This window comes from Petromyzon marinus, chromosome 1, assembly GCF_048934315.1.
Source record: "Petromyzon marinus isolate PM22_M1 ecotype Great Lakes invasive population chromosome 1, UKy_Petmar_22M1.pri1.0, whole genome shotgun sequence".
NCBI classification, from domain to species: domain Eukaryota; kingdom Metazoa; phylum Chordata; class Hyperoartia; order Petromyzontiformes; family Petromyzontidae; genus Petromyzon; species Petromyzon marinus.
This window is the reverse complement of record NC_133667.1, coordinates 18879327-18900663: the sequence shown is the minus strand read 5'-3', so window position 1 is coordinate 18900663 and position 21337 is coordinate 18879327. Positions and strand designations below refer to the sequence as shown.

At 39.1% G+C, this 21337-nt stretch overlaps 1 protein-coding gene across 1 annotated transcript in view; it reads left to right on the top strand.

Annotated features, from left to right (window-relative positions):
* Positions 1 to 21337, top strand: part of LOC116948518 (uncharacterized) — a 205551-nt gene that overhangs the window by 136391 nt on the left and 47823 nt on the right. Inside the window, exons 6-12 of the mRNA XM_076072861.1 lie at positions 6221 to 6241; positions 8845 to 9209; positions 10955 to 10990; positions 12569 to 12625; positions 17036 to 17225; positions 18581 to 18698; positions 20821 to 20863. Of these exons, the coding sequence (XP_075928976.1) occupies positions 6221 to 6241; positions 8845 to 9209; positions 10955 to 10990; positions 12569 to 12625; positions 17036 to 17225; positions 18581 to 18698; positions 20821 to 20863 (830 nt within the window). The remainder of the gene's footprint in view (positions 1 to 6220; positions 6242 to 8844; positions 9210 to 10954; positions 10991 to 12568; positions 12626 to 17035; positions 17226 to 18580; positions 18699 to 20820; positions 20864 to 21337) is intronic.

Sequence of the window (21337 nt, the reverse complement as noted above, 5' to 3'; positions counted from 1 at the left end):
TGTTGTCCGGGTTCTTTATGTTCACGGGCCATCTCCAAGCACCTGAATTTCCCTGCTCAAATGAGCACTGAACCGGATGAATTCCCCCCTCCGTGTCTTGTGTGGGATTAGTAAACATGCAATGAAGTGGCCACTTTCGTGAAACAATCTTCAATTGTGTGTATATATATCCTTGGTTCTTTCGGTAAAGTCACGTAGAAGGGAAACAATAAGATAATACAAATATAAAACAATAAAATTCGCACGACGTTTCGACTGCAACACAAGCAATCATCATCAGGTGGGAAAACCACAGCAAGGAAATTTGAAAAAAAGTGATTTAAATCAAAATGTAATCTTCAAGTGATGTTGTTCTTTGTTTTAGCTGTAAACCCATGGTGTTTGGGGGCGTGGGGGGAATTTCCTCGTACGGTGCCTTATGCAGCGTTTTCACTGTCGTGGGCTCGTTTTAATGCGTGTTTTATTCAGTACTGTAAAGCGTAAGTATAACGTTTTCCTTTTGGGTACGGTCAAGGGATTTGAGTCCAACATCATCCCACTGGTACTGCGTTGCTGAAGCGTTATCGAATAAATAGAAACTGCCTGTACACAAAGTGCCCCCCAAAGACTCCCCCTGCGGCCCCTGTTATTCGGGGAGTATTTTAGTGCTTCAAAACGTCAACCCTCGTGCATTGGAATGCATTGAGTCAGCAAGAGACGTAACCCACTCGAATAATTTCCCCAAAAAGTCTTGTCTACATGTTTAGCCAGCCCAAGAATTCACCAAAAATGTATGATGATAATTAAGGATGAAAAAAAAATCTAATTTATGTTGTGGATGTGGTATTACTTGTAGTCTGTACCTCTGACTTAGTAGATGTAGTGAAGTGTTACTGTAATTGCTTCAAATAAAACATACTCATAAGCGATAAATATAAATTATTAACTCATGCTCTTCCAGTGCCCAAGCCTTATTCAGCTTGTATGAAGGAAATTAGATAGTTGTGACAAAAAAGTCCCGTTCTGATGTATTTTCCCACAGCAATAGAGGAAGTCCATGCCTTCTGGTGTGACATCAGGAGTTTATAAGTTCCGAGTCTGAATTACTATTATGCTTTACCCAGGAAAGCTTAACTTGAGTCTCACAATTTTTTCATGAGGATCCTGCCAGGTTTTCACAGAGGGGGTGATGTTGAGATGTGTAATCCCAGTTGAGTAAAATGCAGGAAATTTTTTAGCGTTGGAATGTTTTCTATTCGGTAAAGTCACGTAGGTAAAAAATAAATCAACATGGAATGTTTGGCCAAAACCAATTGCATTCTCTATTAGCTACGTGAGGAAACCAAACCCACACAGGACAGACAGGAGGCGAACATACAAAATACACAGAAAATGCATCTGAGTAGTGAATCCAACCCAGGCACATCTTGTTGATGTGAGGCACAAGTCTGTGCTACTCTGCCACCCTGTAGTAATACTTGTGCTGCAGGACTTGTGAAATCAGCCTCATTCGTCTCACTGCTGGCAACAGAGACGAGGCGAGTCATTATTATCACTTTAAATAATTGGTATTTTATCATGGGACCTCCTTTGCCAGTACCAGAATATGAGAAGAGGTTTTCCCCTTTTTTCTGGCAATAAAATAGGTGTTGAGATGTTAAAACACCAAACTGAAACCTTTTACAAGGAATCATGTCTGCATTAACCACAATACTTGTGGTCAGAATGCAAACAAAAAACCTACTCTGATGATATGCATTGTCTGTGAAACTGATTGGCCCACACCAGAGAGAGCTTTCTTTTGAGCCTAGTCCCAAACGGTGTTAGACCAGAGGGCTGCTTTTACACAAAGTGCCCCCCAAAGACTCCTCCTGCACCCCTATTAATCGGGGAGTATTTTAGTGCTTCAAAACGTCAACCCTCGTGCATTGGAATGCATTTAGTCAGCAAGTGACATAACCCACTCGCATGATTTCCCCAAGACGTCTTGTCTACATGCTCAGCCCAGAGAGCTTGCACCAAGACATGACGTCCTCTGGTCTAATACCGTTTGGGACTAGGCTCAATAGAAAGCTGTCTCTGGTGTGGACCATTCAGTTTCAAATGCAATGCATATATCATCAGAGTATGTTTTTTTGCATTCTGACCACAAGTATTGTGGTTAATGCGGACATGATTCCTTGTAAAATGTTTCAGTTTGGTGTTTTAACATCTCAACACCTGTTTTGTTGCCAGAAAAAAGGGAAAAAACCTATTCTCAATTGGTATTACATTTTAAGTTAATTTGTAATTGTTGGGTCTTCCTGTAAGAGAATAACTTTTTTTTACCTGTTCATAATATTCTGGAAATAATTGGAGTTAGTTGACCTTGTTATAACGAAACATTACTTTCAGAGTTGCATAAGTGACAAACCTCGTGGTAAATTCTCAAATAGGAATTTCAAAGTGGACAATTTTGCAAGGCCCAACACTTCCAGTTAATTTTTTCCTAATGTTCTTGTGCGTTATGGGGTATAGTATTTAATAATTCCTGGCAGCGGATAATTCAAACCTTTACTAAGATCTAGTTCTTGACCCCCTTTTTAAAATGGGTAATAGTGATTTTGTGAGAAAGTACTGTAATCTTGTTGTCCATGATAGTACAGGCAATAAACTATGATAAAATAAATTATGGTCCCAGATAATGGTGTAATAACCACAGCCTGCTCTAATATTTGTGAATGAGGAGTTTTAATTACAAGTGCAATGTAAATTATTTACTATAATTTGAGATAGCCCTAGTAGAGGATGCCTTCCAGCGGTGCATCACTGTGTGGGAGCACACTCGTGTGGATGTTTAGTGTTTGTTGTAATCAGAATTAATATAAGCATTCTATCCACATGTAAACAGCTTAATTTGTCTTTCAATATGTCACGAGTGTACATTATTTACTTAAGTAACTTTATGCGTACAGTGTCTATTTATGCTTCCTTCAGGGCGTAAGAATACAATGCCCGATATGATTTCACATGACCTATATATGACCTACGACCTTTTAAACCTAAAAAAACCATGGGCACATCCTTCTCACATTGAGCGGTGCACCTCCTGATGGACGTAATATGCTATTGCACGACACAGCCTAAATTGTACTCGTTGGCAACACCCGCTGCGGAATGCGATCGACGCATAATAAGTGTATATGAGTGAAAAATGCTTGTGAGTCGTGAATTTGTGGCTGAGTTAGTCTTGTCTCTGGTTGGTGAGTGTCACGTGAGTGTGTGTATGGTGAATGCATTGTGAGTATTGAGTATCATTGAGTGGTGTTGGTGAGTGGGTTAGTGGCTTGTAATTGGTGAGTAGTTTTGTGTGAGCGCCTGAAGCACATGTCTTGAGTCTCTGCTTGGGTGGTAAGGGGTGAGTGTCTGGAATGTGTCTGCTGAGTGGTGAGTGTGTTTCGTGAATGTGAATGTCTGGTGGGTGGTGAGTATCTGCTGAGTGGTAAGTGTATGCTGACTCGTGGTGGTTAGTGTCTAGTAAGGTCAGTCTCAGTTATTTTTTTACATCGCCTCACTCATAGGATGGGCTGCCCTTTGGTAAACAATCATGTTTAATTGCACAGGACTGGAGTTGGCAAAATATGCGTGCTTCTCCAGATGACACATCAGCCTGTCTGAGTTTCTTCAACTCTTGTGTTTGGTGTGTGTGTGAATGTTTCTGTCTCCATTTCTTTAAGTCTATCTTTGTAGGCATCTCTTTTCCACCTTCTATATTTGTGTAAAACCACAACACACCGTGAACAAGTCAAGTCACAGTGATTTAATGCTCAAATGAGCATTGAAGTGGTGTTCATCTCCTGTTTACAGCCCTGAGCCAGTGGTGCAAATTTTGCATTCCTATGGTGGGGGTGAGTCTCTCCATGAGTACCCACAAAGTTTTAATCATGTCAACAATCCTAGAGGCATGATTGGCTCAGTCAACCCCCAATCTGGGTTTGAACCTGCAACCTTCCAATTACGAGCTGTAGTGCTGAGCCACGAGGCCAGATCACTTTATGCGATATAGTTTGTGCTCGTTGCACAATTTTGATCTACGTTCTTCTGCCTGCCTCTGGGTGACGATAGGATCTCTTTAGTACCTTTTTTCTGCTTATGACTGTAGCCACTTCTATCTCAACATCTCTTTTTATGTATGCCTCTCTTGTCCCATTTCTCCATGGCTGCCACCAGGTCTATCTGCGATGTGTGCTGTTTCTATCTCTTACTCTCTCATTGTCTATACGTGTCTCTATGTCTCAGCCCCCGTTGTTTATGTTTTAGTTCCCGCATTTTCCTGACCGGTTTCATGAGGGCGAGCACTTTTATTTTTTTACACTTGCTAAGCACAGCCCCAAAGGCCCAAATGCCAAGCGGCTATCAACAAACAGCACCATCACAATTGTATTAGATGAGAGTTAATACGTTTCTTAAATTGAGCAACGATATAAGAGCTTGGCAAAATAAATGATGAGAGAGACTTCCAGAGTTCAGCAGCGCGAGAGTAGAAGCAGCACGAGAAGTGTTTTGACTTGCTGCATTTTGGATGATACAAAGTCAGTCTGGTAGACTGAATCCTCAACTTGGTTGGAGGAATTTTGATATAAAGCTTTCGTGACTGCAGGGATTCATATTCTTGGTTCTTTGGGTAAAGTCACGTAGAAGGGAAACAATAAAATAATAAAAATCTAAAACAAAATTATCACGACGTTTCGACTGCAACACAAGAAATCATCATCAGGTGTGAAACCCACAGCAAGAAAATTTGAGGAATCATATCTGTGAAGTCCCAGGAAGAGTAACCATGGTCGTAGTGATATAAGTGTGGTGAGGAGGCAACTGACTGCCCTTGAGCGAGTGACGAGTGAATTATTGTGTGCTGAATCATCAATCAACCCGACTGCTTGACACTGAATTATATCAAGTACAGTGAGGTAGCAACTGCTCCACCCCAGCTCTGACAACGTTATCCCAACTTTGGCCGAATCGTGCTTCATGTAGTAGTAATAATTGTCAGGAGTTAAAGAAGGATTTGGAAAAGGAGAAAAAAACTAAGCTTTTTTAATGCCTTCTTAGCCAGATTAGTAATAGAGCCATTCCATGACAGGTCAGGTGAGATTGTTGTGCCAAGCAGATTAACAGTTTTACTATGATGGAAGGAAATATTTTATTTTCAGTCCTATGTGATATCATTGATTGGGTGAGAGGGGTGGAACTGAGCAATTGTCGAGGTTTGACGAATCAGAGGGAGTGCAATGGACATGCATGTCATAAGCAACTACAATCATATTTTGTCATTTAATTATAATCAAGGCCTAAGAAGAGACCCTTTAAATGTAGCTTTTATGTGCCTCTCGCTTCGTGTCCCCTCCGACAGGGATCACAACACACAGTGTTCTGAACCACCGGTATTGACTGGTATTGATTTTGAAATCGTAATGGCAAGTGTTGCCATTGTTTTTAAGTGTGTTGTTTTTTCAAATGACTGTAAACTTAGAATGACCAATGCCCATTATGGGATCACTTAGACTGCCTCTATCACCTACCCATGCCGATACTTGAAATATTTATTTCCCCCAGTGACAGCTTATGTCTCTCAAGTTAACTCGGTTTCAGTGGAACCAATTTTGTATCGTTAATCCCCTGATAAGTCTTGTTGTTAGTAATAATTACAAAAATAGAGATGTTACTGTCAAACATATAAACAAAGCAGTTATAGTTAGGACTTCATAACAGTTTAACACGTAGGCTTTCGCGACCAATATTATTCATAATAAAGGTTTTTGGGTTAGATCGCGTTTATTTATAAATGTGTCGTAACCCTCCACCACCCGACACGGCCAATCAGCAAAGAAAAGTGTCACGTGGGCTGAAGTAGTGAATTATTTGTCTTTTGTCAACGTGACACTTTTCTTTGCTGATTGGCCGTGTCGGGTGGTGGAGGGTTACGACACATTTATAAATAAACGCGATCTAACCCAAAAACCTTTATTATGAACTTCATAACAGTTTCAGTCATGAGTTCGGTTTCCTTTTAGTTAAATGTTTTTCTTAATTTGCCATTTTCATTATTGTTAAAGAGTATAGGTAAAAACAATGCAAATTATTTAAATTCCGATTGTAAGCATATAGTCGGTTTATCTATAATATGTACATTTTCAAATATTCATATATGTTGCCATTTGAATAATAGCTGCCTGTTTTCTGTCTGGCTGTGTCTGTATAGCCAGCCGGGAATGATGTCAAGGTGAATAAATAAAGTTGTTTTAATAAGCATATTGTGTTGAGCAGCGTGGGCCACTGTAGAGATCATATGATCACCAAGTACTTCACGCTGTTCGATCCTATGTTTACGCCAGACTAGTGGTTCCTGGTGGTGCTGCTTGTCTTTTTTTTGTTATTTTATCTCTTGCACGCTCTTGTCTCCCTGCATCTCCCGCATGAACCCTGCGTCTTCCTTTGCCTCAAGCATGTTCCCTCGAAATCCACCAGCATTTGTGTTTCTCCTAGTTTGCCTACATATTTTGCCATGCATCTCCATGTCTACTTGTGCCTCCTTGCAGAGTTCTCCATTGCCCTGTTCGTCTTTCCTCTAAGCTCCACTGTAATGCCCCAGGGCTCATGGAAACAGGATATGACATCTGGCATTTGCAGATAATAGAAGGAACAATTGAGAGAAACACAGATAAGAAACGTTTTTACTTTAACTTATTCACAACTATTTTTTATACTGTATACAAGTTTGTACCTAGTTGTGGTTGGGTAGCAGAGGCTAGAATAATTCAAGATGGATAATAGATAAGGGGCTTACACAATAGGTCACTAGTACTGGTAGGAACGAAGTTGTAAACTGAGTGTACCAGCCTGCAATAGATTAATGTGTCCGTCCGTCCCCTTTCAATACTTTAACGAAGTGTAATCTCGTGCTGTTGGGTGTAAAATCAGCAATAGACAGCGCAGAGACTTGTCCTGCCAGCCCACCCTGCAGGGACCTGTTTTTATGTGAAACAAAACAACACACGCTTCAATAAGCAATTGTGTTTACATCATGTAGCTGTGTAGGAGTCGCATCACATGATACCATCTCCTTGTCTTTCCTTTCTCTCCCTGCCTCTTGTTAAACTTGCCTTTCTTCTCCTCTCTTTTGTTTTAATTGTCCTTTTTTTCCCCCATCTTTGGTAATTTTTTTCAGGCCTGTAATACAGAACTTTGGAAACAGGTTTAGTGGCTTGGTCAGGTTTCATATGTGATCGTCCAAATCACAAAAGGCAACGAGCAGCCCAAATAATTATTGATATCTGTTTTGCAGATTTTTAGAATGTCATTGCCATGTATAGGTGGGTTTTCTCTTGCTACTTGGTTTCCGCCCGCAAGCAAAATACTTGTATAGCAGCAGGAAAAGATTAAACTAAATGAGGTTTTTCTTGATACATTTTAGTCTCATCTTCGAATATATTATACAGTAAAACACTGGCTAGGTGGATTTAGCATTTACCTGGACCAGGTCAGCTCATTAAAAACACACACTTTAAAATGTAAATTGAATTCAAAGAAGTGTAAAAATAGAATAATAATTTCCATACTAGACATTTTGTTCAGCGCACATGTTGTAAGTGCTGTACTTTTTGGTCCATACACAAAGGCATACACTACACACTAATGAATGGAAACATTACATGTACGCATATGTGTAACACATACACATATGCATCTTTATTACACATGTTAATTGCAATTGCAGCTAGCAGGTGGTGAGAATGGCCCCGGGAAATTGCACCACACAAGTCAATTAGGGTTTCTCTTTGAATAGGTATCTCATGTAATACTATACACTTTTCAGTCATGCTTTATAAAGAGGTGTTCATCATATTTCAGTTTTCCATTATATTTACGTATTGCAGCCCTCATCTGAACCAGGATTAATTAAGTAAAACACGATATATTAATTGTTTATTGCACAATCATTGATATTCGAGTCAAAATCATTGAATCACTGCACGTGATAAACTGGTTCAATGGTGGCTGAAATCCTGATTTCACACTCAGCTTCACAGTGGTGCTATCTCAGTGCTCGACCTAGCCATTATGAGACTTTTCAGCAATCCAGAAAGCTTTCTGTGTCTCCATGTTCTTTTTTCCTCTGTATGTTAGTATATATTCTACCTGGCATATATATGCTGCCAAAATATGTACGGTAAAAAAAAACAAATCATTTTGTTGTATATACGACTTCAATTCTACATTCTCAAGTGAACGTAACCATTTAATGACATTTATGGTACTTAAAATTCAATATTTCAAATTTTCATGTGATATGAATTATCAGTGTGTGATAAATGGACCGTAGATGAATTTCTACGTCAACCCGAAATGAACGCCCTATCACAAGATGGAATATGCAAACAGCTGTACCTCACAAACTTGATGATTATTAACCCTTGTGACCAGATTTTGTGAGTGCTGGAATTTATTTCTATTACTTGGTTTGTATAGCTGCATTTTTATGTTTTAATTATTTGAATGGAAGCATAATTAATTGAATGGCCATTTTACATTTTATTGACTTTAATATGACTGCATTACTCTACTGATGCACAATTGGACTACTTGGCAGACTTGAGTTGAGCCCCATCTGAAAATATGAACTCGTAACCTTTTGATTGTAAGCCAATTTAGATCATCTGCACTCGATTTGGCCGTTCATCCCTCTGGTCAATGATTATCGCTTTGTGGGGAAGCCAACAGTGAGGATATGGAAAGATTCAACTCCATAAAGTCATTTTGTCATGAGCACCACCCCACGATCAGCTGAGAGTGAATCCACTTAGAATTTTCTTTTTTACTTGGCAGATAGTGGACGGCGTCACCACCTCCCATTCTACGACTGACGACGCCCTTGGCATGAGCATGGTGTCCCGGAGTGGCAGTCCGGGATGTGAAGTGCATGGGGCGGCCGCCAAAGGAGACTTGAGGGGCAGCTGCCTATCGTCATGCGAGGACTCTGCTCAAGGTGGCCGTCTACCCAGCAATGAAGTGGTGACTGAAGAGGCAGCAGAGACGCTGGAAAGTGAGGGTGAGGGTGAGGATCGAGTTGGGGAGGTTCTTCTTCGCGATCCACGATTCCGCACAGCCTTGCGCTCACACTCGCCCACACGTCGGCATACCTGGGAACCGGGAAAGCGAGTGTCTTGGGAAGACACGGTTGGCCACCAAAGGTGAGTTACCACGCCTGCAATTTCATTATGCATTTTTTTGTCATGTGCGAATGCGTCATATTTGTCTTTACATATTAGATACTTGTGTACCTTATTAAAATGTATATACAATTATGTCATTAAGTGTGTTTAAGTTTCATCATCATCAGCCATAAAATGTTTTGAAGCTGGACTAGACGAAGCTAGAATTTAGAATAATCCAGAAAACATACTGTAAATTTCATTGATCAAACATTAAAAATAAATCTACAAATTCTGACTGTTTGGGTGCAAGTTAATTTGTGCACAGTAGGATGCGACATCATGCAGTCAATCTGCACGCATCAGTCTCATCATTGCTTTGGCTTGTGACTTCATCATTCCATATGCGTTATATCGGGTGCGTTCCCTCCTAGTGGTGTCTGCACTAAGCCCACTTTTCAAAAGGCAAAACGAATTATGTGAAGATGTGCTTGTCAACACCAAGTTTAAATAGTGTGCACTTGCAATTATAAAGTTTTATACTTACCAGTTGTGTAGAATTTAGATAACCCATAACTTTGGGCGCCATGCTATGTTAGTGCTTTCTCTGTCATTTGTCACATTTTTTTTTTTACAAATAAAACTTTTAAACCTATCAGAAAATCACTTCATCATTCCATATCCAGTGAACCTCAATCTTGCACCTCCACGTCATCGTGATGCTGAGTGACGTGGATTATTAAATGAAAAATATTCAATTGTAAATGTTAGTAAATTATTATGATTTAATTAAATGTATTTGTTAATTACAATGAAATGCAATTTATTTTATCTTTAATTATTTGCTTAATGCCAGACATTGCTCAACAGAAAAGGCTCTTGCAATTCATTTGACTTCGAGAGGTTTAACTTTACGTTAAATATAGTAACAAGTATATTTAACATAGCACTGGAAAGGTGTTTAATTGATTAGAAATTAGGTTTTACTTCCACTCCATTTTTCATCCACCATCTCCATGAATTTTAACTTAGATTTAATCGCTAAATTCCGAGGACAAATCTACATGTTTCATTTATAAACTAATGATGCAAACTATATATATTTTTTTACAATTATAGATATACTTTTGTTTTGTGGGTGTTACATTTGTTTTTAAATTAAAAAAATGCATGCAGACGTTTGAGCCAATACTAAATTATGGATTTAAAGATAATTTCCCCAATTGAAATATTCATCCAGCTTTTTAAGACGTATGTCACTGGATGTTTGTATCAAACTATAGTAACCTGAGAGGTACCATAATGATGACATCAAAGGAAGGCCCATACGTTGACCCACGCATATGATCAATGCACTTTCACCAGCTGTGAAGGGGAGGGGTAGCAATCCCGACAGTGAAACTCCCGCGGCCTATCATGAATGCTTGTGGGGCACTGGGATCAAAAATGATTCACCTGCCAACGGATATTGCTCGGTTCACAATGTCACCATCATACATGTTGACCTGGCGTTCATGGATTTCTTGCAAGATTCATCCTCCTTGAGCAGAAATTGTATTGCTACACCATGTTTGACCTTCACCTCACTTTTGAGCCATTTTGCTCAGTGACATTTCATTTGTATAACCCTTCATATTTGGAACTTTGTTTAACAAGCTCTGCATGCTCCATTCCTTGACGTTATCCCTAAATGAATCATGTTGTGTCATTCTGCTTACAGTCCATTATCTTTTTGGTTGATCCATTCTTCTGAGTATTTGTCCTTTCTGTTTCTCCCATCTCAGAGGCTTTTTAAGAAGACCACTGTCTCACAAGCGGAGGTATAAAAGTGTGACCTTTTGTACTTGAGGCATAAGTTTTTCAAATTAGCACCTCGGAAAGTACATGTATATATTGTTTAAGATGCAGTGATCATACTGCCTTTTAAGGGAGTAAAAATTACTTATTAGCACCAATGCTGTTGTGTTCCAAACCACCAAGAGATACATTCACATTTTTATACTTGAAATTACAAATTATGTAAACATATTCTTCCGTAAGCAATTGGACAATTTTTATTGCTTTATATTAAATTTCAAACCTCCACATTGCCTCAAGGATGTTCAATTTAATCACTTCTTGTTGGTAAGCCTTTGAAATATCAGCTGGTGGCTCTTGAGCGACACATTGTTTGGTGTTGGTTGGAGCTCCAAGATCTATTCCTATCCCTGCATGCCTCTGATTAATTTTCCTTCTGACAACTAATTCTGGTGCCTGTCATGTGACGTGCCTTGTAAAAATAGTGTCTAATAGTATCGTCAATGCAAATGATTCCTATCCACATTTCCGCACATTCATTGAAATCCAGTGTGAGACAATCCATCTTTGCATACTTGTAATGCTGTACAAATCTTGACTTCAAAAGTTTCCTATTTTGAACAGGTTTCACCTTTATTACAGGAAGCAATAGGGATGTGAGAATGGGGAGGTAGTTAAAGACTGTTTAAATTATGTGAACAATGTAAGCAGCACAAGTGTTTAACTAAACTTCACTGAAATAGTAGTAAAGTCAACATGTGTGTTATGGAGAAGTAATGTTCGTCTCAATATATGTTTTATAGAATTCTACTAGAACAAGCTAGAAAATAATCTATGGCACTTGGAATACACTGTATTGAAGGATGTTTAGAATTGTATGCAGGATAAGACAATTGACTTGGACGTTTATAATAGATCATGACGTGATGGGTTGGCCAAGTTTTCTGGATGGAGGAAGGCACGTCACCGAGACGGCATTGCAGTTGAACCCAAAGGCCATAGACAAAGGGGAAGACATACAGCCACTTGGTAGACACTGTAAGAAGGGACCTTTGAGGCCAACTTTTGACTGTGCGAAAGTTTGCAGGAGCTAGCAGATGGAGGATAGCTGTCGGTTAGTCGGGTAGCATCACGGCCGAGAGTCTTCGGCAATGACCATGAACTTGGAATAAAGTTATTGCTGTTCACGCAACACTTGGCACCTATGAAATGCATATGTACCAAATGTAATCGCCGATGAAAATGCATTGAATGCCCATACTAGTTTCAATTAAATGCACATGTTTATGTTTGTAACAGTCTATCAACAAGTTAAACAAAAACAAAAATATCCGCATGTTCTGAAATCGCAAACAATACCTCTATGACTCTGCTTGTTCTTGTCACCGTTGTCTCCTGACAAAGCAGTATTTGGTTTTGTGTTCCTGAAGGGACATTTTCCAACTTTAATAGTTTCCTTGAAAAATCATCAAGAGAAGTGCCTTGTCAGGACTGGGTCACTGGTGTTACTATTCTTTTCTTGTTGAAAATCACGGCCTCGCTTTGATTGGGTGTTTCTTGGTGCTTTCTTTATCTCTGTCCTCCTGGTGGTGTCTTCTAAGCTTCAGTTGGTGTCCTGTTATCTTGGAACCGCAGGAGAACACTCACCATTTACACAGGTACCAGCATTGCTAGCAACACTGTCCACTGGCCATTCTGTATTTATGTCTGGTTGTATTTCAATTGCATACTTCTTGAGGTGAACTCAATGTTTTTAATTCCACCTTTTTCAGGTTTCAACAGATTAATTTGAGCCATACTTGTGGGGCATTTGCTTTGAATTGCATTTTAAGAAAGGCATGTATTAAAACGTGTATTTTGTACAAAATAAACGTGTAATTATTGCATTACTAAATCGCTTAGTATGAATTATACAACGTGACTTTATCATTTTTAATTAAATATTATACTTTATTTGAGTGAATTCTAGATATATTACAATCTACAGTACATCAATCATGTGTCTGCGTGTATGTTACTCTGTCTCTGTGAGTGTATTCATGTCTCTGTGTCTCTGAGAGTGTCTCAGTATCAGTGTGTGTCTCTATATCTGTGTCTCCTTATCTCTGTCTCAATATCTGTGCGGGTCTCCATGTATGTGTTTGTGTATTCATGTCTCCGTGTGTGTGTTTCTTTCCCTGTGTTTGTCTATGTATGTGTGTCTCCATGGAAGCCCAACTGTGCATGTACAAAGCGAGTGGGTTGAGAAGGCTGGGGGTGGGGGCTGACGGCTGTCTGTCATACTGTGCCACGACCAATGGAGACGGGTGGGCAGGCGGTGGGGATTGGTAGCTTTAGGTTTTTTCCTTTCCTATAATTTAGAAAAGTATGCTATACATTTGGGACTTTGCTGAGGCATGCTGGTGTGCCACAGCATGCCAGTTGTGGCGCACTTTTATAGAGTAAGCAATAATCATTAGCATAAGAAATAATTAATATGTGTGGGCCCTTAGATATGATTACGTTGATTAATGATGTTACCTCACAAACTGCTCCATATGTTTCTATATAAGGACTGGATATTGTATGCCCCAATATTCCATCCTTGCCTTGTTACTCTTTCCAGTATATCTCTTCCTGCTTGATAAAATTATCTCCAGTTTTAATGTTGATCCTCAGTAGTATTCTAACCCAGCTCTACATTGCCGTTACCTCGATGAACCCAAACTCAGTGTACTCTCTCGCATCCTGCCTTGACGCAGTGTCATCTTTGATTGGTTCTAACTTCCACCACTTAAATGTTGCCAAAACTCATTGGCAGATTTCACACCCAGTAGAGGCTCCAGTTTGAGCATGTTCCTCCTAAACTTAGACTGTGAAATCTTGAAGTTGTAATTGATTTCAGGCTATCATTCTCTAACCACACATCTCAACTTTGCAGGACCTCATTGCTCCATCTGTGCAGCTTCTTCCATGGCCACCATTTCCTTATCACAGCTGCCACTGTGACCCTCTTCCATGCCTTCAGCATATCCCAACTCAAATACTTCAATTACAGCCTCATATCCCTTATTATTTATTCAAAATTATGCAAAAATGCTGCTATCAGATTTCTGACAGTGGCAATTTCAAAGCCAGCAAAAAGGTGTTGGACGAGTTGTGATTTGTAAACAATATTCATTGACAAATCACTTGTAGACTTGCTATATAAGCAGATATACTGTATAGCGAATGGTAATTTCCACATGTTAATCTTGATAATCTTAGAACACTCTACAATGCCTGAATAGTTTCACGAGGACTTTTTATAGTTGCGTATTGATGGAGTGTTTTATTTGAGGACTTTATTGTCTTGCAGTGACACATGACTGAGGCATTTGTATTGCGTCAAGTGTAATAAATTAGTTTTTTCAACACATGGATACATTTTCTGTAAAAAAACACTGATTTAAAAACGATTGTTGGTGTGGGATAAACAGAAATATAAACCTTCTTTGGCTGGTAAATTTGGGGACTAACCACAAATTTAGTTTGATGTAACTTGATGTTTTTGAAGTTTTACAACTATCAGTACAAAGTGTGTTCTGCACTGATTCTTGTGTTTAGTTTGTTCGATTAGCATTGTTAGCTTTGTATGGTGTGAATAAGTTCAACATATATAGAGTACACTCTACCGATTCTTGCAATGTTAATGCTTTATATAGGATATTATTAACGATCAGCCTTTGCTCGAATTAAGGCTTTAATGGAACTCTAATGTTGACTTAATCCCTGTGACTCTTGTGATTCCATACATGTGCCTACATTGTGTTACATTTTTTGTGATTTTTTTTAAAAATAAATGTTTTAAGGATTTGGTTACAGTTGTGTATAACAATTCAAGTACATTTTTAGATCACACCATTGTGTAGGTCATTTGACATGTCCCATGTCTCACAGTCATTGTCCTTTGACACTTAAAAGGACAATAACATTGAGAAACTCTTGATAAACTCTTGATAAACTGTTCATTGATGATAGGGAGCCGTTTGAAAATATCACATGACTCATATAAATCTCAAAGCTATGAGCACCTTCCATTGTTATAAACTAACAATTAAGGGAAGGACATTTCTACATAAAGACATAGCACATCAAATGGATGGAATATTAGGCAGTCTTTAACACAGTTTAAATGTTTTTATCTTTCTCATGATTAGCGCTGCATTTTAATTTGTATGTTTCTAAATATTTGCTTTGTGGTATACTCGAACTGAACTGTTGGGTAAACATTTTTAATACTGACTTTCTTGCAATCATATTTATTAAATCCCAATTTATCCAGCAAAGACTGACTGAGTCTCAATACTTTGTTACAGGAGGATCCTGCTAAGTTTTGGCAGTCATGGGTGATAATTATTGCTTCCCAATGAAGTAATTTGGCCCAATCGAATGCTACTAACTGGAATGTGGCACTAAAGCTTTGCTGCTCACTGTACATATTTTATGTCTATGCTTTTATTACCTTAAATCAACACACAAAGATAACCTCTCTAGGCTCTGGCCATTTCTATTTAGGCCCTGGCTCTTCCGCTTTAAGCCCCACCTCCTTCCCCTTTATGCCCCACCCTATTATGCCTTAGGCCTCACCCCTTTCTGATTAGCCCTGTCACTGAGGTACCATTGCCTTGTAGGGCTCTCCCTTTCTTCTTTACGCCCCACCCCTTTCTGTTTAGGTCCATCCCCTTTAGACAGGTTTGGGCATTCATGCTCACATGTCTTTTGATTTGCACTCTCATACTCAGGCCCTTCAGATGACACCCGTTGGGTTGCACTCCCTCGTCGAGGAGGCCGCTCTTCTTCTTTTCCACAGTTACATGCTAATTTCTCACATTAACATCATGCTAATCTCTCACATAAACATAGCCATTTCCATGCCCTCGTCAAGGAGGCCGCTCTCCTATCTTACAGTCACACGCTAATTTCTCACATTAACATCACTAGCCCCGGCCACTTCTTTATAACCCTTGGGCCACACCCATTGCAAACCTTTTAAAACAGTCTGCCTCAGCAGCAGACCATCGCTTTCCCACCAGATGATGGACGCTTGTGTTGTGCCCGAAACGTCGTGATTTATTTTATTTTATACCTACGTGACTTTACCGACAGAACCAAAGAGTTAGGGTTGGGCTTGTTTGGGTTAAGGGTGGGGGTTGGTTGTGGAAGGGGGAGTGGTTGAGGGCGTGAACGTGAGAAGCAGTCGTAGGTAGTGGTTTGTGGGGTCTGTAGGTAGGGTTGACTAGGGATAGTCGGTTATGGTGGGTGGGTATAGTCCGGGTGGGGTGGCGTTACGACTACAACCAACATCGCTCGGAGAGAAATATCATAGTTCTGTTGAAAAATAAAGTAGGTTTATTTGGGAAAAAAGTAGTGTCATATCTTCTAAGCACAAATATTTAATTTGTCTCAGAAGCAGAATACATTGTTAATCTCTGTTTCGTACAGCAGTTAAGTAGCAGCATATTGATATCACTTTCAGATGTATTCGAAGTGCATTGAGTTACCTGAAGCAAGGTACTTTTCCCAAAGTCACACTCATGAATACTAAAGTGAAAATTATATATTTACCTATGTTTAAACAAACCATGCAATTGGAAACATATCGGCATGTAACAATGTACCATTCTAGTTATATGATGAATTACGATTCAATTCACAGTTATACTTTGTTTAAAAAAATATATTTAAAAATATTGTGTCACAGATCTATTGGTTACAGGGTCATATAAACATTTACAAATACAATTAATTTCAAATATTTGACTCTTACGCACACAGTCATCTATCAAGAATTTAAGAATTGTTAAATTAATGGATTGTTACAGGCACAGAGATATAATATCTTAATTGCATAGTGTCTGAGTTAATGTTTGAGTTCAGATATTATCTTTACATACCCATATTTACGTTGATATTTAATTAACATTACTTGAACAAAATATGCCTTAAGCTACAGCAGGTGCAGTAGTACACACAAACAACATCGTAGTATGTCAATGTGTTCGCGTTCCTGCAGATCGAATGTAATCTCCTTTCTCCCGAATGATCAGCATGAGCCTGGACCAGCTCGATGCAATGAGCCAGGTCAAAGAGGAGGCAGGACAGTGCGTCCCAGACGGGTCCACCCCAACTCTTCTCGATTTACGGAGGACCCTGATGATGGGAGGAACTCGTGACAATCGAGATATGCAGACTCGACAGATGGAGAACTTCAGGCACAGCATGAGCTGTATTGCAGAGGTAATTACTCAAGCACACACTTATATCTTCTGATGCATGTCAAAGGAGTAAAACTTTTCGATTTAAAGCTTTCGTGACTGCAAGGATTCATCTTCTTTGGTTCTTTCGGTAAAGTCACCACGTAGAATGAGAATAAAATAATAAATTGATCAAATAAAATAACACAATAATATTCTCACGACGTTTCGGCCACAACACAAGCGGCCTTCATCAGGTGAAGGGGACGAGACTGTCTGGAGGACAGCGCTGAAGGGACGAGACTGTCTGGAGGACAGCGCTGTCCTCCAGACAGTTTCGTCCCTTCACCTGATGAAGGCCGCTTGTGTTGTGGCCGAAACGTCGTGAGAATATTATTGTGTTATTTTATTTTATCAATTTATTATTTTATTCTCATTCTACGTGACTTTACCGAAAGAACCAAAGAAGAGTAAAACTTTTACATATAAATAGCAGAGATACTATTCAAACACATAGGTTACCTTATTTTTATTTTCATATGTCTCAACTACTGGGCTGGTTTATGAGTAACAGTTTATTTAAAAGGTATTTGTCTGAGTATGAGAATGTTCTACCACTTCTAATCTTTTCAGGACTGGTACAACAACAGAAATCACTTGCTTAATTTTTTACAGGAATATCATACATTTCCTGTTTTGTCCGTGAATTGATTTTTTTGTTTTGGCATTCATGAATTGTTTTTAGTTTATGGGGATTATATCTGAGTTAGGTCATATTTTCTTCAGTACAAATGTCATAAACTTTTGACGTCACATTTATTTAGATACTAAATGGATGAGACTTTATTTTAACAAATGGTCATGCGTTGTCTTTAGGTGCTGTTGTAGAGTTTAGATGTACATGTATAGGTAATCTATTGTAAAAGAATAATGAAAGATGTGAAAACCTCTCTTCTGCTCGATTAAGGAAATTAGTTTATAATTTAAAGGAAATAAGTTTTAATCTCAAGGTAGTTTTCTGGCTGGAGGAGATATGTTTAAAATGTGCCCAAAGAGTTGTGGTCTGATGGAATGAAGTTATACAAGCCATAGGGGTACATATACTAAAATAAATTAATACATGCCTATGAGCATACTATTAAAATATTTGGGTTTTCAGATCGTTGTACTTATCCTGAACTTCAATGTATTTGTGCTATGTTTCAGCTTTAACGCTCCTCTGATCATGAAGTCAGGTTGCTTTGATTCAGGGTTTAGTTGCTTCATAATGCCAATTTTTTCATGAGTTCACATGAATTCAGACCCATAAAGTTGATTTGGGGTTATTTCTCGGTTGTGGCTAGATACATGTGATGCAATGTCTGCAGGCACTTATGTGCTATCTGATTATTGCCACAGGCTAAAGAGTCTCACACACATCTCAAGAATGTGTGGATGCCCAACGCCTCGCTCCGACACCTGAACCAGACCACACCCATCTCCCCCCTCTGCCGTTCCACGAAACCAGCTGCTGACAGTGAGAAACTAATTATGTGTTATGTACCGCTATAATAATGGGTTAAGTGTAAGTAATATATTTTTTTTGTGAAAATAAGGCATCAGTGTGAGTGTCACTTTTGAAATCATGTTGTAACTGGTGTGTTGTCTCTTGGGAAACTTTAGAAACATTCTATTAACTTTATGGCCAACACCTGATATGCAGTCTGTAAATCAACTAATCTGTCTTTGTATTTCACTGAAAGTAACACCTCTCAAATTCAAACATAATACATGTATTTAATTTGCATTCGATGATTCCATGAGTTGTTACGATTGAGGGTCGCAGTCCAATTCAAGATTTGATTATTTTTGGTCTCAATTGCATGCACAATCTTATTTCCCTTAGCCAAAATATTACATTTGCATTCATTTCATGAATTGTAAATTATACATTCTTACAATATAGCTGTGATCAGCATGTGACCAAAATGGCACGACATCCATGTCACAAAATGTAATATATTGAATTTTGAATAGTTTGTGTCATCACTAATTCAATGGAACAGTTGTGCTCTTAGGAGTAAAGACACTAAACACACATGCGCAAATATAAGGTGAGCATCAGCATGAAAAGTTAAATGAACAAATACTGTATTTGCCATGTGATATGAAAGTACACAGGTGTGTGTGCAGTGAGACGGTTGTGGTCTGCCAACAGACTAGTTAGATGTTTGTCACTTTATGCGTGGATGTATTCCAAGAAAAGGCAAACAAAGTGAAACATCACAAGGCAGCAGCTGCCTGCCGAGTAGTGCATACAGTACACGTACAATGTTGTCCAACCGCATAGCCGCATATGAGTAAAATCAAACCGCATATTGTAAATTTTGGGTAGAAATAGGTTTGCCGTACGTATGTGAAATTGCACAAGCCAAAGCTGTACATTAATGCATGCTGTTGTGGAGACTTGTCCTAAAATGAGAACTTCCCTCCTCAAGATTAATTGTCATTGCTTACTATTGGATGTTAGTCGTTCAAATTAAAACAATATTCGCCGAGTGATATGACCATTTAATTAAAGCTAAAATAAAATCTGCAAATGTTAAAATACTCACCTATTTTATATAGTGCTATAAGTGAATACAAGTATAATGTGTCCTATGCTGCCGTGGTGTAGTGGCTTGCATACTGGACTTGCAATCCAGAGGTCACCGGTTCAATCTCCCGGCATGACAGATAATTTACTTGTTTTACTTATCCAGGAAAGCCATTGCGACGTAGACTTTTCTTTTAAGAGTGTCCTACATTTGTTTTTTTAATTGAGATATTTTCAGCCAATTCATGAGTGTTCATACAAGCGGGAGGAAACCAAAGCATCTCTAGAAAACATATGCGCGTTAGGCGGCAACACTCTTTCCACGTACGGATGGAAACAGATTGTGATTAGTCCACTGGCTGGTACTGCCCTCTATTGGTAAGAAAGCAGAACAGCAAATCCCATTGGAGGGAGTGTCCAGTCCAACACCAGTACCGTAAGTAAACAATTCTAGGGCTGCACCTTTTCCAGCTTACATATGTTACCTGCAAGCTTATTACCCCAAATGTACTTTGATGTCTTTCCATCTTGGAGGCAAAGCAGGAATGAGCTGGGTTAGGAATTGAATCGGTGACTGCCAGGGCTTGCCAGGTGTTCTGATATTGAGCTGTGAGATTAGCTTACAGATTGTTCTGATTGTTACTCCCTCTATGCGTGGGCTTCCTCGAGCTACTGTGGTTTCCTCCCACATGCCAAACACTCATTAATGGAATTGGCCAAACAATCCAATGAAGGCCTTCCTGAAAAAAATATCCTGAGTAAATTATTATCGTTTATTATTTTACTCCAAAAATACATCTGAAATGTATATTTATTTTCAAAGCACACTCAGTACAATTTACACAAATAGCATACAGTTATAAATCCTCCAAAGGGTATTACAGTACATAGCATCACCTATCTGTGGAAAACACGTTTTAAAAATAAACCCATTGTTTCCATGTTATTCCTGACCGTTTCCATGGTTCTGGGGCCAACACAAAGCAGGCGTTCCCTGCAACTGCCAGGGAGATCTCCGGCTGTCACTCATGCTGCTTTTCTTTTGCATTTTGTGTTTGTTCAGGGATGCGGATATCACTGCAGCCAAATGGTGTCACGGAGAACAGGTAAACCGAGCCACAGCCGGGGGCACGCTTGCTTTACAAGAACGTACTTCTCACTTGAAAATGGGGCCTCATGGGCGTTTACTCTGTTCACTTACCCTTCAAACTGTCGGCAGGGCCTCTTCTTCATGCTGGTCTAAAAACGTGTTTGTTCTGCTTAATTTCACGCTTGTGAACATACAAACAGTTAGTAATGAAAGTCTATTTGAATGAAATTGTTTAGTATCATTGTCGTGTTTATGCATCTTGATAGATCTTTTTGGTGCCAGTTAACAGGTGTTAAAAGCAGTGTGTATATATATTTTTATATATGCATGCTTCATCATCGTAAACATGATTTACAATTGGGAATGGTAGCATTTTCCGTCCCGGCACAGTTGGTTCAGCAGGCAGTCAATGAGGCGAACGGCAAGGATGTGGTATATGCACCTCGTATGTTGCTGAACTGGCATTGATAACTCCAGGACATGGCGGTGA